The sequence below is a fragment of the Varanus komodoensis genome, unplaced genomic scaffold (genome assembly GCF_004798865.1).
Source record: "Varanus komodoensis strain SLA01 unplaced genomic scaffold, ASM479886v1 scaffold87, whole genome shotgun sequence".
Classification (NCBI taxonomy): domain Eukaryota; kingdom Metazoa; phylum Chordata; class Lepidosauria; order Squamata; family Varanidae; genus Varanus; species Varanus komodoensis.
The window spans coordinates 1738841-1753825 of NW_025336565.1; the positions used below are offsets into that span (position 1 = coordinate 1738841).

The 14985-nt window shown below is 68.3% G+C and overlaps 1 protein-coding gene across 1 annotated transcript in view; it reads right to left on the reverse strand.

Moving 5' to 3' along the window:
• Nucleotides 1-7874: 7874 nt before the first annotated feature.
• ACTL6B (actin like 6B) overlaps nt 7875-14985 on the reverse strand; it is a 12642-nt gene continuing 5531 nt past the window's right edge. Inside the window, exons 5-17 of the mRNA XM_044417140.1 lie at nt 14263-14339; nt 13985-14150; nt 13354-13454; nt 13162-13259; nt 12695-12789; nt 12018-12124; nt 11455-11544; nt 11081-11142; nt 10019-10133; nt 9286-9366; nt 8456-8551; nt 8239-8325; nt 7875-7955 (exon numbers count right to left, since the gene is read on the reverse strand). Coding sequence (XP_044273075.1) covers nt 7875-7955; nt 8239-8325; nt 8456-8551; nt 9286-9366; nt 10019-10133; nt 11081-11142; nt 11455-11544; nt 12018-12124; nt 12695-12789; nt 13162-13259; nt 13354-13454; nt 13985-14150; nt 14263-14339 — 1256 coding nt within the window. The remainder of the gene's footprint in view (nt 7956-8238; nt 8326-8455; nt 8552-9285; nt 9367-10018; nt 10134-11080; nt 11143-11454; nt 11545-12017; nt 12125-12694; nt 12790-13161; nt 13260-13353; nt 13455-13984; nt 14151-14262; nt 14340-14985) is intronic.

The window sequence follows — 14985 nt, forward strand, 5'->3', positions numbered from 1 at the left end:
CCTTCCCCCATCCCCACAGCTTTCCCCACCCATCCCGCTGCCGGCTCTGCCTCCTCCCACCTGCCCAGCCCAGCCTGGCCCTCCGAGGCAGCAGGGCAGGCCCGGCCCGGGCGACGGGGCGGTGGAGGTGCAGGAAGGGGGATGCTGAGGACCGGGAGACGGAGCTGGCCCTCCAGAGCCAGTGCCTGGAAAGAGGGGCAGAGGGGCACCCCAGGAAGGCTTTTTGGGGGAGCACGTGGCCCACGATGCGCTCGGAGGCCCCCACAGAGCTTGGGTGTAACAAGCCCGAGGGGGGGCTGTCCTGGGGGTGGAAGGAAGGTGGTGGGACAGCGGCTTCTGGTGGGCGTGGGCTGAGCTTTTTGCTAGCGGGAGCCAGGAGGGCGGCCGCACTGCCTGTTGAGGTTCGCATGCCTGAAGCACTGCCTGGGTGGCTGTGGGAGGCTGTGTGGGCGGGGGTGCCTGCCCTGGACCGACCCCACGCGGCAGGATGGGGGACTGGGGCCGGAGGCAGGAGAAAACGCGGCCGCTCTCTCCACAGTGCTGGGCCGCTCGATCCGGGCCCCAATCCGCAAGCTGGGCGAAGACTGGGTCTCGCTCTTCCTCCTCGGGTCTCCGTGGCCGCTCTGAGCTTCGGCCTGAGAGCACGGCCTCCAAGCTCCAGCGGGATGAGTGCAGCCCCACGGCCCAGCCCCGCCTTCTCCCAGCCTGGAGAGCCAGGCGCCAAATCTGGCATTCACACGCTCCATCAGCCTGGGGGAAGCGGCAGGGACCGCCACTTCCAGGTGTTCCCACCCGGTGCCTCCAGACGTTGCGGGCCCCCGTGACCGTTATCCCCGGCCCACAGTGCCAAGGGCTGGGAGCTGCTGCCCAAAGCACCCAGGAGGCGCCCGGTGGGGGGGGCTGGCTCACGGGCTCGGGGAAGGCCGCCAGTACCGGCCTGGTGGCCCCGGTCCGCCGACCGCAGCTTCCACCGTGCCGGGGCAGCAGGGCCCGCTGGCGTCACGGGGGCTCCTGGCACGAGTCCCCGGGCGGAGGACCCCTCCGCTTGCCCTGGGTGGGCTTCCAGCTCCGTACTAGCAGGCTGCACCACACCTGCTGTCGCCAAGGTGCCATCGAGCCCGAGTCCGCACGGCAGCCAGCTCAAAGCTCTTTCGCTGAAAGGTTGGGCCTGAGCAGGGAGAGGCGAGCGCCATGTCGCTCGTTTGCTCAGAGAGCCGGCCTTTCAGCTCCCCCGGCACTGAAGAACAGCAAACCCGGGCAGAGACACCAGAGCCCCGTTCCAGGGGTGCGTCCCTCTGGCGCTCGCTTGCACTCCTGCACGCATCTCCGCCTCTCCGGTGGCACCAGAGGCGGGTCACACCCAGCCATTCCCCCCACCCAGCACCTGCAGGACAAGCACCTGCCCCCCCCCGACTCGCCTTTCCCCTGGAGGGGAAGCTGCACCCCTTTGGCCTCGCCTGCTGGGCAGAAAAGCGGCCCCCCCCCCCCCCCCAAATGGGAGCCGCCCCGGCAACCGGGGGGGCTCCAATTTGGGGGGGGGGGGCTTGGCAAGATGCCCTCTGCGGCCCCTCCCTCTGCGGGCTGCCATCTCACCGCCCCCAGCACCAGCCGCTCTCTCCTCTTCACAGCTGCCGCCTGCTCACGCGCGGGTCCAACTCGGTTCGGGAGCGGCTCTTCCCGGCCACTTTCCCGGGGTGGGCACATGCCTCGGCAACCCCCGGGCTGAAACCCCGCTCCCGAGAGGTGCTGCAACGACTTACAACGGGGGAATTCACAACGGCCTGGGAGCCCCCCGCCGATTCGTGGTTACGGTGAGCCTGGAGGCTGCTGCCCCCCCAGAGAGACCCTGGGTCCAGCACCCCAGACCTGCTGGCAGCACCCCAGCAAGGGGGGGTCCAAGCCCACCAGCTGCCCCACTTGCCGGCGCTGGGGCTCTCTCCTGACGCTGCGGCCACGTCTTCCCACCCCCGGAGTGCAGGCTTCCGGCCACAAAGCATCATACCTTTCCAAGGACATGCCCGGACCTGGTGCTCTTGATGGGCAGCCGAAGCTCCAGGCCAGGTTGACTCTGAGCATGCACCGAGGGCCTCTGAGCTGGGGCCGTGTAATGGGGTGGGGCTCTGGGGCGAGCGGACAGTTTTCCTCGTGACCACGGAGCAGGACCCAGGAGCCCAGGCAAGCAGAGACCCCGGCCCCAAGACGCCTGGGAGAGCCGGTGCCCTGCCCTGCCAGCTGTTCTCACCACCCACGATGCCGGACACGCTTTGCTCCCCAGGAGCTGCTCTGGGCCGGCTGTAGGGCAAGGTCACGGCCTGGGCCTTTCCCGACGGCTTCTTCTTGGAAGGCGTCCGCATGCAGCTGGTGCCCGCAGGCTACGCCCCGGCAGGTTAGTGCCCCCTGCCCAGAGCGGACACTGGCCCCGGACTTGGCCAGGTGGGCTGGCACTTCTGTGTGCCACCAGCAGGGGGCGCGATATGCTGCCACCGTCTCCCCCTGCAGGCGGGGCAGCTGACTCGGGGGCTGCCACCCAGACCATCTCCACAGCCCTGCTGACGTTTGGCTGGCTGGCCAGCTGTCCCACTTCCTGCCGGTCCGGGTGGCCATGCTGGTCGCCAACGCCATCAGCCAGAGCTCGTGGCCGTCCTTCCTCGACGGCATCATCCTCACAGAGCGGCTGCCCTTCCTGCCGAAGTGCTCAGCGGACGGGGGCAGGTGAGCCGCTCCAGGGACTCCAGAAGCAGCCGCTGCGGCCATTTGGGGGATCCCAGGGGGTCGGGCTGGGAATCCGGGGTCACGATCTGCCTGTGCCTGTGTTCTGTGTGCGCGGCGTCCTGGTGGATTGCGCTGGGGGTCGCCCTGCCAGCCCTGGGCTGCTGGGCTGGAGAAGCCCAGTGTGGCTGCAGATCAGGCCCCTCCCTTGCCCCCGCAGCCGCCCTGCCTTTCCCCACCCCCCCTTCTCCTCCAGAGGCCACGACATCTCTGTGGAGAACTCCATGAGACCGACCTCCAATGCCTGCCCCAGGAGAACACATGCAGAGACCTCCGGAGGTTGCTCCGAGTCTCCAGGCCTGAGCGGTTCCCCCGGCAGATGCTCCAGGGAAGCATCCTCCTCCCTCGGTAGCCACGGATGGCCAGCTGGGGGATCAGAGCCCTTGCCAGGAAGGGGGTCCGGCCCCAGCCTCAGGCTGCCCGCAGCCCCTTGCAGCCTCTGCCTCCCCCTCCACCCGGAGGGTCTCGCATCTTGCTGGGCTCCATCGCGAGGAAACATCTTCTGTCAGACCAGCTCAGCCCGCAGAGGAGACGGGAGCACGTGCCCCACGGGCGAGACAGGATGGCCGAGAGCCCCACGCCAGTGAGTTCTTCCCCACCATCCCGGGGGGGGCGTGAGCCTGGCCCTGGCGCAGGCCCTGGTCTGGGACTGAGCTGGGCACTCGGCCAAAGTGCTGCCCCGGGCGCATGTGTGGGGCCCTGCCCCCCCACTGCTCCTCGGGGCTGCATTCTGGACCTGCCCAGAGGTCGAGGAGCGTCTCCGCCTCTCAGCTCTGCCCACTGAGCGACCAGAGGGAGCCTTGCAGGCCACGATCCTTTGAGGAGGAAAGGAAAGGGCGTGGGTTTAATCTTGGCCTTTACTTTTAAGTTACTTTCCCCCTTCACCATTCATGGCGCTAGGACACCACGATAAATGCGGGTTTGCGGGGGCACGTGCGTATCTCCGGTTCTGCACGGCCCACCCAGCTGTGGGGAGGAGTCTGAGAGCTTCCCCTTCCGCTCTCTGCTTCGCACTGTCTTGCGTCATCTGACCCAACGGCGGTTTGTGCAAACGAGCCAGCTTGAAGCGAGGCCAAGTCCCCCCGTCCATCCAGTGAAGTTCCTGGGGTGAGGTGCTGGCTCCAGGGCAGTGCAAGGGGGAGCGGAGGCGCCCGTGCCGCAGCCCCCTTCCCCCAGTGCTGCAGGCACTGGCCGGCAGCCACAGTGCCCCCTCCAGGTCGCAGGTGGCAGTGCTCCAGCCCCTAGGCGGAGGGGCCATCGGGGCTCGCAGCTGGGCCCTCAGCCTGAAGAGGGGAAGGGGGCCTGTCTGCAGAGTCCTCAGTGGCTGCGCCCCCCGTGTTGGGCCTCAGGCCCCGGCATCCCTCCTTGCTCCCCGAGGCAGGGCGGCCGGGCAGCCTTTCCCCTCTCTCTCTCGCAGGACTCAGGTGGCCAAGCCAGGCAGGAGGGCCGAATTCTGCCCAGTGAAGGTTGCGGGTGGGGGGCTGTACGGCAGACCTGGCAGGGGCGGGAGTAGGGCAGGCATGGCCCCCGAGGACCCTTGTGTGGGGGGCTGAGTGGGGGGCGCAGCTTCAGGGTGCTGGCAAAGCCCTCCGAGAGGCGCGCCTCATGATCGATCGCGGCTGCCGAGGAGGACGGGACATGTGCGCGGTGCCTGGAGCGGGGCCACACTTCCTGCTGCGCCAGGAGCAGCTCTGCAGCGGCAGGCGGGGGCTGGGCTCCCAGGTCCGCCCCTCTGGCCAGCCGGCCGAGGGCCACGGCTGGACGTGTGCCCAGCTTGCCCCACAGCTGGGGAAGGAGCTGCAGCCCCAGCGCTGCTTTGGATTTCCCTCCGAGTTCCTTCTGCATTTGGGGTCACGCCTGTCGGATCGCCTGCCTGCAGGCACGACTCCTGCTTCTTTCGGTCCCTGCACAACATTTTAAAAAATGTTTGGATGATGATGAGGAGGAGGAGGATTCTGCCTGTGGGAGCAGGCCTTGCCAGATGCGCCCGTGGGCCCTGAGCTCGTGCGCCCGTCTCCTCGCGGCTGCGCACACGGCCCCGCACAACCCTACCCATCCAGTCTGCGGAGCGGGTCAAAAGCATATTCCGCTCCAGTCCTGCTGGTTTTTTGCCCTGACCTGTTGGCCACGATCCTCTTCTGCAGGAAGGAAGGAAGGAAGGAAGGAAGGAAGGAAGGAAGGAAGGAAGGAAGGAAGGAAGGAAGGAAGGAAGGAAGGAAGGAAGGAAGGAGCCTCAGGTCCCTTCCAGCCTTTGGGCTCGTGACGGTTCCCCTTTCCTGACTGGATTCCAACATCAGGATGCAGGAGGTCGCATCCTTCCGCGCCCAAGCCAAAAGGGGTCAAGGCTGCCTCCCCTCCGCTCTGCCGCCACGAGGAGGGCATGGGGGCTTCTCCCCCTGCTGTTCGCCTTCAAGCCTTTGCGTAGAAGGCAGAGCCATCCCAAGCCCCGGCTCCCCGTTTCCAAAGCGAAAAAGCCCCCGTCTTGCCACGCCTCCTTGGAGAAACGTTGCTCCAGCCCCTGGCCATCCGCACCTCCGGTTTCCCGCTGGACGGCTTCCTTTCTCGGGTCTGGTGCCCCGAACCAGCACCATCGCCCGAGCGTGGCTGCGCCTTCGATTGCGCGAGGGCTGGGTGGCCTTGGCGGTTTTCTTCGGCCGGCCGCCCGCCCACCTGCAAGGCCGGGCAGAGGCCAGGTGAAGCTTCGCTCCGCTTGCTTCTTTCACAGCCGCCTCCGAGGGAGCAGAGCCCCCACCCTCCGCGGCGAGCGCATGCTGGGGGAAGAGGGCAGGCAGGAGGCCTCCCGCAGGCCGGGGCGTCCCCTCCGCGCTCCCACCAGCGGCCCGGCACTTGCGGGGGCCTCTCCCTGCCTGCAGTCTCGGCACGTGGCACGGGGCCCAGGTCAGAGGGCCCCGGCTCCTCGGGTGGGGCCTAGCGGAGCGCTCGGCAAGGAGGGGGGCTGGATTCGGGATCCTGGCCTTCTCTGGGGCAGAACAAAGTCCGGCATGCGATGCCTGCTAAGGAGACGGGAGAGAGGAAGCTCCGGCCTTCCCTCCCGATGCTGGGCACAGCCTTCCCTGGCCGGGCAGCCACCAAAGGGGCTCGACCACAACGCCCAGCATGCCTGGCCAGGGAAGGCTGCCCGGGGCATGCTTGAGGATGCTTTTGAGCAGGGGATGATGGGGGTCTGGCCAGGACACGTCGAGACAGGGCGAAGCCACCTGGGGGCTTTGCTGCCCGCCCCTGCCCGTCCACGGGCGGCGGGTGGGCGTGCCAGCAGTTGCAGGAGACCCTCCGCCCAGGAGGCCTGCCGGTCGGCCCTGCTCCTCACCGCCTGCTGGAGAGGGACACCCTGTGCCACGAGGGGAGGAGCCCTTCCGGCCCACCAGCTCCGCTTCCTAAAGTCAGTCCCCGAGCAGCCGGAGGACAGACAGACGGCGTCCTGCATGGGCTGAGCGGGCGAGGTGGCAGCCCGGCACCGGCCCTCACCTGACGAGGGGAACGCGCCAGGCCCGGCGATCATGCGCGCCCCCCTCCCGCGTGCCACCTTTTTTAGCCCCACCTGCGTACTGGGCTCCGGGCAGAAAGGAGGGGGCAGGTGTCCACGCTCCCCCAAGGCCCGTCCCCCCAGTGCCACGGCCTCTTCGGTCTCCTCAGCCTCCGCACAGCGGACGTGACCCACATGGGCTGCCGGCCGGCGTGGCGAGTCTCGAGGAGCCGAGTCTCCGCCTGGCACAGCGAGGGCGGCCGGAGGGTCCCGCGGAGGAGGCTGCAGGCATGCCCACTGCCCAGCTGCTCCAGGCCCCCGGGGGGGGCTGCTGGCCCTCCCTGACCGCTGCCTCGCTCCCTCCTCAGATCAAGGCTGCTGTTGAAGGGGCCGTGAAGCCCCCCCCCCTGCTCCCCACCAGCCACCGGACCTGGCCCATTGTCCCCCCAAGCCTGAGGCCAGGCCGAGGCCAGCGGGAGCGGCTGGCTCGCCCCCAGGACAGCGCCTGATGGAGGGTCTCGGGCACCTGTGCTCTGCACCCCTCAGTGGACGACGGAAGAGGGAGCTGGAGGGAACAGCACCCTCCTTCCAAAACGGGGTGCGCTTCTGTCCCTCCAGGAGAATGAATGGGAGGAGATGCCTGGGGGGGTCTTTTGGCCCTTCGCAGGGCTTCCCCCACCTGGTGCCTTCCAGATGGTTGGACTGCACCCCCCGCAGCATGCTGGAACTTGTAGTCCAACACAGGCTTGAGGAGACCAGTCTGAGAGCACCAGCAGGATGCACCTATAGCCAGAAGCTCGGAGGAAGCGGCTCCTGCCTGGAGGAAGCGCTGCTTAGCCTGGGTAAATGTGGGGGGGGGCGCCCCCGAGGCCGGGGGGGCCAGGTCTTCCTGGGCAGTTGCTGAGAGGAAGCGGGCCAGCTCCCCATGAAGCTGAGGCAGTGCTGGTCATGGGTAATCGAGAAGAGCCTCGTGGCAGCCGTGAGCCCAGGCAGCCTTACTCACGAGTAAATGCAGAGTCGATGACCCACCAACATGCTTGCAAAGGTTACCAAAACACACCAGAGTTTGCTGGAACCCTCCAGACACGCACCCAGACCTGTGCCTTTGCTGGCACCAAAAAAATGCGAACCGCAATTTTGCAAAAACTCTTTAACTGCATCAGGCGACCCAGTGAATAATCAGAATGGCCCCGAGACATCGAAAAGGGTGCGAGGAGGGGGGGGGGGGGGGGGGCGGGCGGTTGGGGAGCGCGGAGGCCCTTCAGCGCGATGGGGGAGGGACGCTGTCCGTCTGGAGGCCCCGGCCAGAGGCGCGCGGCGTGGGATCGGGGCCGCTTCCGCCCCGGGGGCGTCTACCGAGCGCAGTGCGGAGTTCAGCCATCCCTCCTCCCACCGGTGGGTTCCGGGGCCTCGGGGGCAGCTTTCGTGCTGGGGGGGGGGCGGGACTCCCGGGTGTCGGCTGGGCGGGGGCTGAGCACCTCCGGGGCCTCGGAAGTGGAGAGGAGCCGAGCGGAGGGACGGGAGGGAGGGAGCGCGCCTCGTCCGGAGAGCGCGCCTCCGAGAGCGGGGCTGCCGCGGGGGCTCCTGGCGAGGGCGGGGGAGCGGGCGGGGGGCTGTCACTTCAGGGGCACTTCCTTTCCACGCACTGTTTGCCCCCTTCCTCGTATTCCTGCTTGGAAATCCACATCTGCTGGAAGGTGCCCTGCGGAAGACAGAAGGGAAGGAGGGCGGCCCGGGACCCCGGCCCCTCCCGCCAGCTCCCTGCCCCGCGGGCACCCCAAGCGCGGCGCCGCCCTCGCGGAAGCACGTCGGGGGCGTAGCTCCCCCCCGGCCGCCGCTCCGGCAGTCCAAATGGCTCCGACCGCAGCCTCCCCCCACAGGCCGCGTCCCCGCCGCAGGGACAGCCTCTCCCAACCGGGCGCCCGCCAGATGGGCAGGACCGCTGCTGCGGCCTAAGGGCGCCCGCCTCGCGAGCCCCGACTCACTAGAGACGCCAGGATGGAGCCCCCGATCCAGGGGCTGAACCGCCTCTCCAGGGTGCTGTTGCTGGCGATCAGCTTCAGGCGCATGCTCTGCGGGGCGAACGCGGGGCGTCACCGGGGCGCGGGGGCGCGTCCTGCCCGCAGAGCCCGGCAGGGCGGGCCAAGGCCGCCCGCCTCTCCGGCCCGCCGGCTTCCGCGCCGCGCCTCGCCGCGCACTCACCGGCGGCGTCTTCTGCGACAGCTCGCGGTTGAGCCGGTCCGTGAAGCCCTGCAGGGGGGTGTTCCCGCCGGTGACGATGACGCTGCCGTACAGGCCCTGCGGAGGAAGAGGAGGCTGCTGGGGCCGGGCCGGGCCGGGCCGGGCCGGGCCGGCGCTGCGCCCGCCCGCCCGCCCCCCTTCTGCGCGCGGGCCGCGGCAGCCTTCCGCCCGGGGCCCCCGGGTGGCCTGACCGCGCGTGGCTGGCGGGGAGGCGCGGGCCTTGCCCCCAGCCAGCCCGGGGGCACCGAGGCTGCGGGCGCTCGCTCGCCCGTCCTCGCAGCGCCGGGCTTGGCTCTGCGCTTGTCCCGCAGGGCGGAGCCGCCGGCACGTGCTCGCTTCCGGATCGGTGCCGCCGTCCCCGCGTCCCGCAGCAGCTCCACGAGGCCCCGGCGCCTTCCCCGCGGGGCGCCGTGGAAGGAAGGAAGGGCCGCCGCTCCGCACATCTCCGAGGATCGCCGCAGGCCGCCGCGCTCTCCCGAGGGCCACGGGGGGTGGGGGGGCCCTTCCTGCTCACCCACACGTCGCCTGCGGGCCAGCGCTCCCCGCGCCAGGCGAGGCCCCCGGCTGCCATTCGGGGCATGCTGGAGGGCGGGGGGCCGCGAAGGGCATTTCCTTCCTTTTGCCCTCCCCGCCCCCTCCCCGCGTTTTCCTTCCCAATAAAATTCATGAAAGCTTCCCAAAATGAGAGAGAGAGAGAGAGAGAGAGAGAGGAGTTAAGGCAGCCCTATCTGGCTGAGGATTCTGGGAATTGTAGTCCGGGGCTGCAGGTCGCGGAGCGGGGGGCGACTCACAGGCCGGATGTCGATGTCGCACATCCCGATGCTCGTGGTGACCACGTGACCGACTCCCAGCATGGTGTTCCCGGACAGGCCCTGGAAAGGGACGGGCAGGCGAGCCGCGTTAGAGTCGTCATATAGCACATGTGCCACAGCACACATGTTCAGATGCGCGTGCGCCCCAATGCAATGGGAGAGCGGGCGTCACAGTGGCGGGGCCCACGCGTGTGCCAGAGGCCACAAGGCACCGGTCCGGCCGCCCGGGGACGGGGACGCCTCCATGCCGAGGCCTCAGCGGGCTCCCCCATGGAGAGGCGGTTCTGAGCATGCGGTGGGGCAGGAGCCCGGGGGCTGGCCGGGGTGCCGCAGGCCGGAACGAGGCGCCCTGCACACCGCTCACGCCTGATCCCGCGCACTTCCTCACGTGAATGGGCGTTGTTGGTGTGGCGTGGCGTGGCCACGGGGCGTGCGCAGCGATCGGGAATCCCAAGGAAGCCGGCGTTCGGGTGAATGTGCACCCGCGGCTGACACAGACAGATGCGCAGGCGGGCACAGCCGTGTCCACGGGCATGCTGTTTCGCGCTTGCGCACACGAGAGGACACATGCCGGGCTCTGCACATGCACAGGCGCACACACACCCAGCCGCAGTGGGAAAGGGGCAGGCGTGGGAGGGAGGGAGGGAGCGCTGCCCCGCAAGCCGCATGGGGTGCCTGCGCTTCCCCAGCAGCGCCTCCTGGCCCTGCTCACCTTCACATTGGAGGGGTCAAAGAGCCCCTCTGGGATTCGGAGTCGTTCTGCCCCGTAGTCTGTGTTATAACCATTGGGCATTTCGTAGTGGACGGTGGGCATCTGGGCAGCCACCCTGCTCCGGACAGGGGGGTGAGGAGAAGCAAAGAGGATATAGTGCCTGGCCACACCACGAGATGAAGCTCCCGCCGGCGCCCGGTTTGACCGAGGACTCTTGGAGCCACCCCCACGCGGCAAAAAGCCGGGCTCGTCGGCCAGGACCGCTCGATGCTCCCCTGTGGCCGAAGCGTGGGCCCTCGGCCGCAAAATCCTCTGCCACGGGCTGCACTGCTTTCCCCGGGCGCCAGCCTCCTTTCGTCTCCCTCCTGGGCCCCAGAGGTGAAGCCCGGTGCCTGCTCACGGGGGGAACCCTGTTCTCCCCCACTGCCTGTCCCTCACTCCCAAACTGCCAGCCTGTCCCCACCGGTCCGTGGCCCCCTTAGCTCGAGCCCCTTCCACTGCTGCAGCCAGGCCTCTTGCGTGTCTCTTTCTCCCAGTGACCACATGCGCCATGTTGCCTTGTGTAAAGAGAATCAAGGCTCTGGGTTTTTCCGTACAGAAACACTTGAAGCCTCTGGGTGCGGGCGCATTAGACCAAGAGGCTCCCTGCCCGGCACGAGCCGGCTGGCCCCTTCCTCCTCCTCGCCCCCTCCTGCTCCGAAGGGCTGCCGGCTGCTCCATGATGCAGCGGCTGGCGGGCCGTGTGTCCGAAGAACTTCTGAAAAGGCCGGAGTCGTGGCTGCAGCCCCGGGGCCTCTCCCGGCCAGCCTCCTGCGCCCCAGCGGCCCATGCGACCCACAAGCAGAGCGGGAGGGCAAAAGCACCTGCCCGCCTGCCCATCTTAGGGGCGGCACGGGATCATCGGGATGAGAGGCACAGCCAGCACCTGGCCAGGTGTGGAGCCACCTCCAGGGAGATCCCGGCCTCCAGAGGGAGGGGCTGACCTAGAGTGCTGATCCAAGTCCGAGGCGGGGTCCCATGTTCCCCCCACCCCAAACGGCCGCCCCCAGCCCTGGTACTCACTGTTCGTCGTATGGAGAATCCGAAACCTGCAGCACCGAGGCCTGGAAGTCTTGGATGACCTCCTGGCGGGGTGGGAGACAGCAGAGGTTGGGCTGTGATGCACCCAGCCGCTGCCCTGCATCCTCCAGGCATTCCAAAGCCCCTCATCCCCAGCCCACACAGCCAGCAGGGGATGATGGGGGCCTGCAGCGGCACCCATCCAGGAGGTGCCGGACTGGGGGATGCAAGTTGCAAGCCCCCGGTGCTGGCGACCGCATGCCCACCCCAGCGCAAAGCAGGGCCTGGGCTTTCTGGGACCCAGGACTCTGGACCCCTGGAGCCCCCCTGCACACAGCTCCCCCAGCCGAAAGCCCGGGCGCCGGGCAGCGCCTCACGTTGCACATGGACGTGTGCCAGGACTTGCTGACTTGCGGTAGCTTCTCCTTCTTCTTCCAGTTCGGGGGGGCCCCCTCACGCACGGCCTCCTGGGGGAGGGGAGAGACCCGGCTGGCCACCTGAGAGCCCCTCTTCTGCACCCCACATCACACACGCCTCTTCTGAAAGGACCGCCCCCAAATTCTGCCTGCCCCCACCCCATTCCAACACCTCCTCTTGTTGGGGTGGAGCTTGGGGCCAAATCCGGGGGTCTCTTTCTCCCCACGAGGGAAAAGCAAGGAAGGACTCATCCCGCACGGGACTCTTGTGGCTGGGAGAAGCCGGTGCAGGCTTTGGAGTGGCGCAGGGCGCCTGGACGAGGCCAGCGTGGCTGTGCCCCTGGCCATGGTGCCCTCCCAGGCTCCTGGGCGCCACATACTGGCTGGGTGCTCGGGGGCTGTAGTCCAGCAGCCCACAAAGTCTGTGCTCAGCGGTGGGGGGACTGGAGGAGGGGAGGCGAAGGACCCGCCGCTGCCACCCAGACCCTCTGTCCAGCCCCACGAGGGAAAGGGGGCAGCCCCACCTTGGCAGCAATCATGTAGGGAGGAATGATCTCAATATTCATCTCTTGGAAAAGTTCCCGGCACTGCATGGAGATGAAGTCTCCGGCGAGGGGCGATTTCACGATGCCTGGAAGCCGCGCGCAGGAAAAGAGGAAGGACGAGGAGATGCCTCCCTCACGATGCCTGCACCGCCCCCCGCCCCCCGCAAAGCATCTTCTTCCCGGCTGGCGTCCTCGTGGCTCCAAACCCAAGAGGCCTGGCTCCCAAAGGGGCAGTTGCCCCAGAGGGATGGTGCAAATCGGTGAGCTGGGAGGGGAGGGGGTTGCTGGCCCCTCCCCGTGCTGCCCTTCCACGATCCGGTGAAATGCTGCCCTCCAGCCGCTTCTCAAGGGAACCGGCGGCCCACCCTCCTCACAGAAATCGCTTCTGTGAGAAAGAACAGCAGCGCCAAGAGCCACCGGGGCAGCGAGCAGGTGCCCGGAGAAGGCCCACGGCGGAGCAGGGACTGCGTCCGGCCCCGGCAGCTCTGTTCCCTCGGGCGCCGGCTTTTGCCCCATGTCCCTCCGAACAGCCACCTTGCCAGGCCTCAGAGGGCTGCTCAAAACCCCAGGCAGCTTCAGTCCCAGGGAGAGCACGAGCCAGCAGGCCAACCAGCCAGCCCCAAGCCCCGGTGGGGCCCAGGGAGCCCAAGCCAGACCTTGCTGGAGGATGTAGCCGTCATGCACCGGGATGGCCGTGGTGTGAGTGGCGCCGCTGTCCAGGACAAGGCCGGTGCTGCGCCCGTTGGCGAAGCTGCGGGTCAAGTCAAGGCTTCAGCCGGGACCCCGGAGGGGGAAGGAGCCCCTCGGCCCCCCAGCTCTGCTCCACCCGCCCTCTGTGAGAGTACGGGAGGGAAGTAATCACTGCATCACACCACTGGGACCTGCCGCATGCTTGGAGCAGGGGGAAACACGTGCTGCTTGACGTGTCTTACACACTGAGGTGCCCCTTGGCAGCTGGCAAGCCAGAGCCACTTCAGTTTCCCCCCGCCTGGACCCTCCGGACGTCTTGGGGCCCAAGCTCCTGCGTGGCCAGCAAGCGTGGCCGAGGGGCTGCCACGTCTGGAGGGCGAGAGGTGGCCAAGGGCTGGCAGGCCGCGCTCCGTGTCCGACGGGCAAAGGATACGCCGTGAGCACGGCCGTCTTGCACAGGAAGAAAGCCGGGATGCTGTAGTGCTCGAACATGAACTCCGTCAGTTTCTCGCGCTTGGCACGCGTGTTCCACTGCAACAGAGGGCCGGGCGAAGCGTGTGAGTGCGGGGGGGGGGGCGTGTGGCGCCGGGGGGCGGCTTCAGGGGGCCCGTGACAGGCTACGTACCGGGGCCTCCGACATGAGCACTGGGTGCAGGCTGGGCTCCGACTTGATGTGCTTGTTGTACGTGTGGTCCAGTATGGCCTGGAAGCAGCCCCAGTCCTCAACTGGGGCAGGGAGGAGGGTGCCGGCACGGGCAGGAAGAAAGCAGGCCATCAGCAGTCAAGCCAGCAGCCCCAGCCAGAGACCTCCCCCCCCAGGTTCCCTTCAGCTGCGGGTGCTGTGCATCCAGTGAGGCGATTTCAAGCTATTGCCAAGTCAGGACGCAGCCACCCCGGTGGCTGGCCGGCGCACTGATCCTCCAGCGCACGTCAGCGACGCTGGCGATGCCCCTGAACCCCAATGGGCTGGGTCCCCGCTGCCGGAGGGGCTATCCGGCTGCCGGGAAGGCCCTTGGGGGGCAGTGGGGGGCTTTGTGGCCAAGCGGCACCAGTGCTGCAGTGCAGAGGAGCGAAGGGGAACGGCGAGGGGGCTCACAGTGGCACAGCACCCAAAAGCCCCCTGCCTGAGCCCTGGGTCCCCCAAGCCCTCTCGGGACCCCGGCCTTGGCAGCCCCAGCACCGGGCCGCTTGTCCTGTGTGACGTCCCGGCACCCCGGATCGCCCGGTGCCCCTGCTCAGCCCGGCCCCGGCCATACTCATCCCGTTCTTGAGTGGTGAGACGACCTCCGTGTTCTCCCGCGGCACGTGCAGCGAGTTGGTGTCGATGTAGTAGACCTTCCCGGATTTGTTCTCCTTCTCCCCGTCCAGCTCCATGGCAGACTCGTCGTGGGAGAGCAAGCCCACCGTGGTGGGGAAGTCTGCCTGCAAGGAGACGGGCACCGCAGTGGGCTGGGAGCAGCATCGGGGCCGGGCATGGGGAGGGGAGGGGAGTCCCGGCCGGGTGGGTGCTCAGGGTGCCCGGCACCATCCGTACCTTGGGGCAGTCTTCCCCAGCATAGCCGGCCCGCACCGAGAAGGAGCCCACGTCAAAGACCAGCGCCCCGACCTCATCTACAAAGCAATCAAAGAGTGGAGTGGTGCCCAGGGTGCAGATGCTGTGGGGGGCGGCGGCAGGGGAGCCCCCAGCCAGGAGGCCTGCCTGGAGTCGCTTCACTGTCATGGGGCAAAGACCGGCTTCTTCTTCCCCCGTTTTTAGGAGCCGCACAAGTTTCGCTTGCACAGATGGTCGATCCTGTGATGCGGTGTTGCTTGGTCTGGGTTTGCATGTCCTTCCCCAGCCTGGGCCAACGCTCATGCGGGAATGGGGAGCGTTCCAGTACAACCAACTGGGAGGACTGGCGGACAAGTCCTCTGTCTTGGCGTGCGGGTGGATTCTAAAAAAACGCGCATTTCCCAGAATCCCCCAGCAAGCACCTCTGGAGGGCCCCATGCCGGCAGAGGCTGCTCTACGGAGCAGAGAACACAGGTTGCTGCCTCAAGGGGCGTGCAATCGGCCCCGGCAAGGGGCGTGGGGGAGAGCGGGCAAGCGGCAGCGCCCCCCAAACCGGGCCTTCGCGCTACGCGGCGCCACCCCTGAGGGCCACCGTCCCGGGCCGGGGCGCGGGGGGCAGCACGGCGCCCGTGGAGGCAACGAGCCGGCGAGGCGGCTGCAGGGGTCCCCGGCAGGGATCGGCGAGGGCGGGGCGGCCCCCCCGAC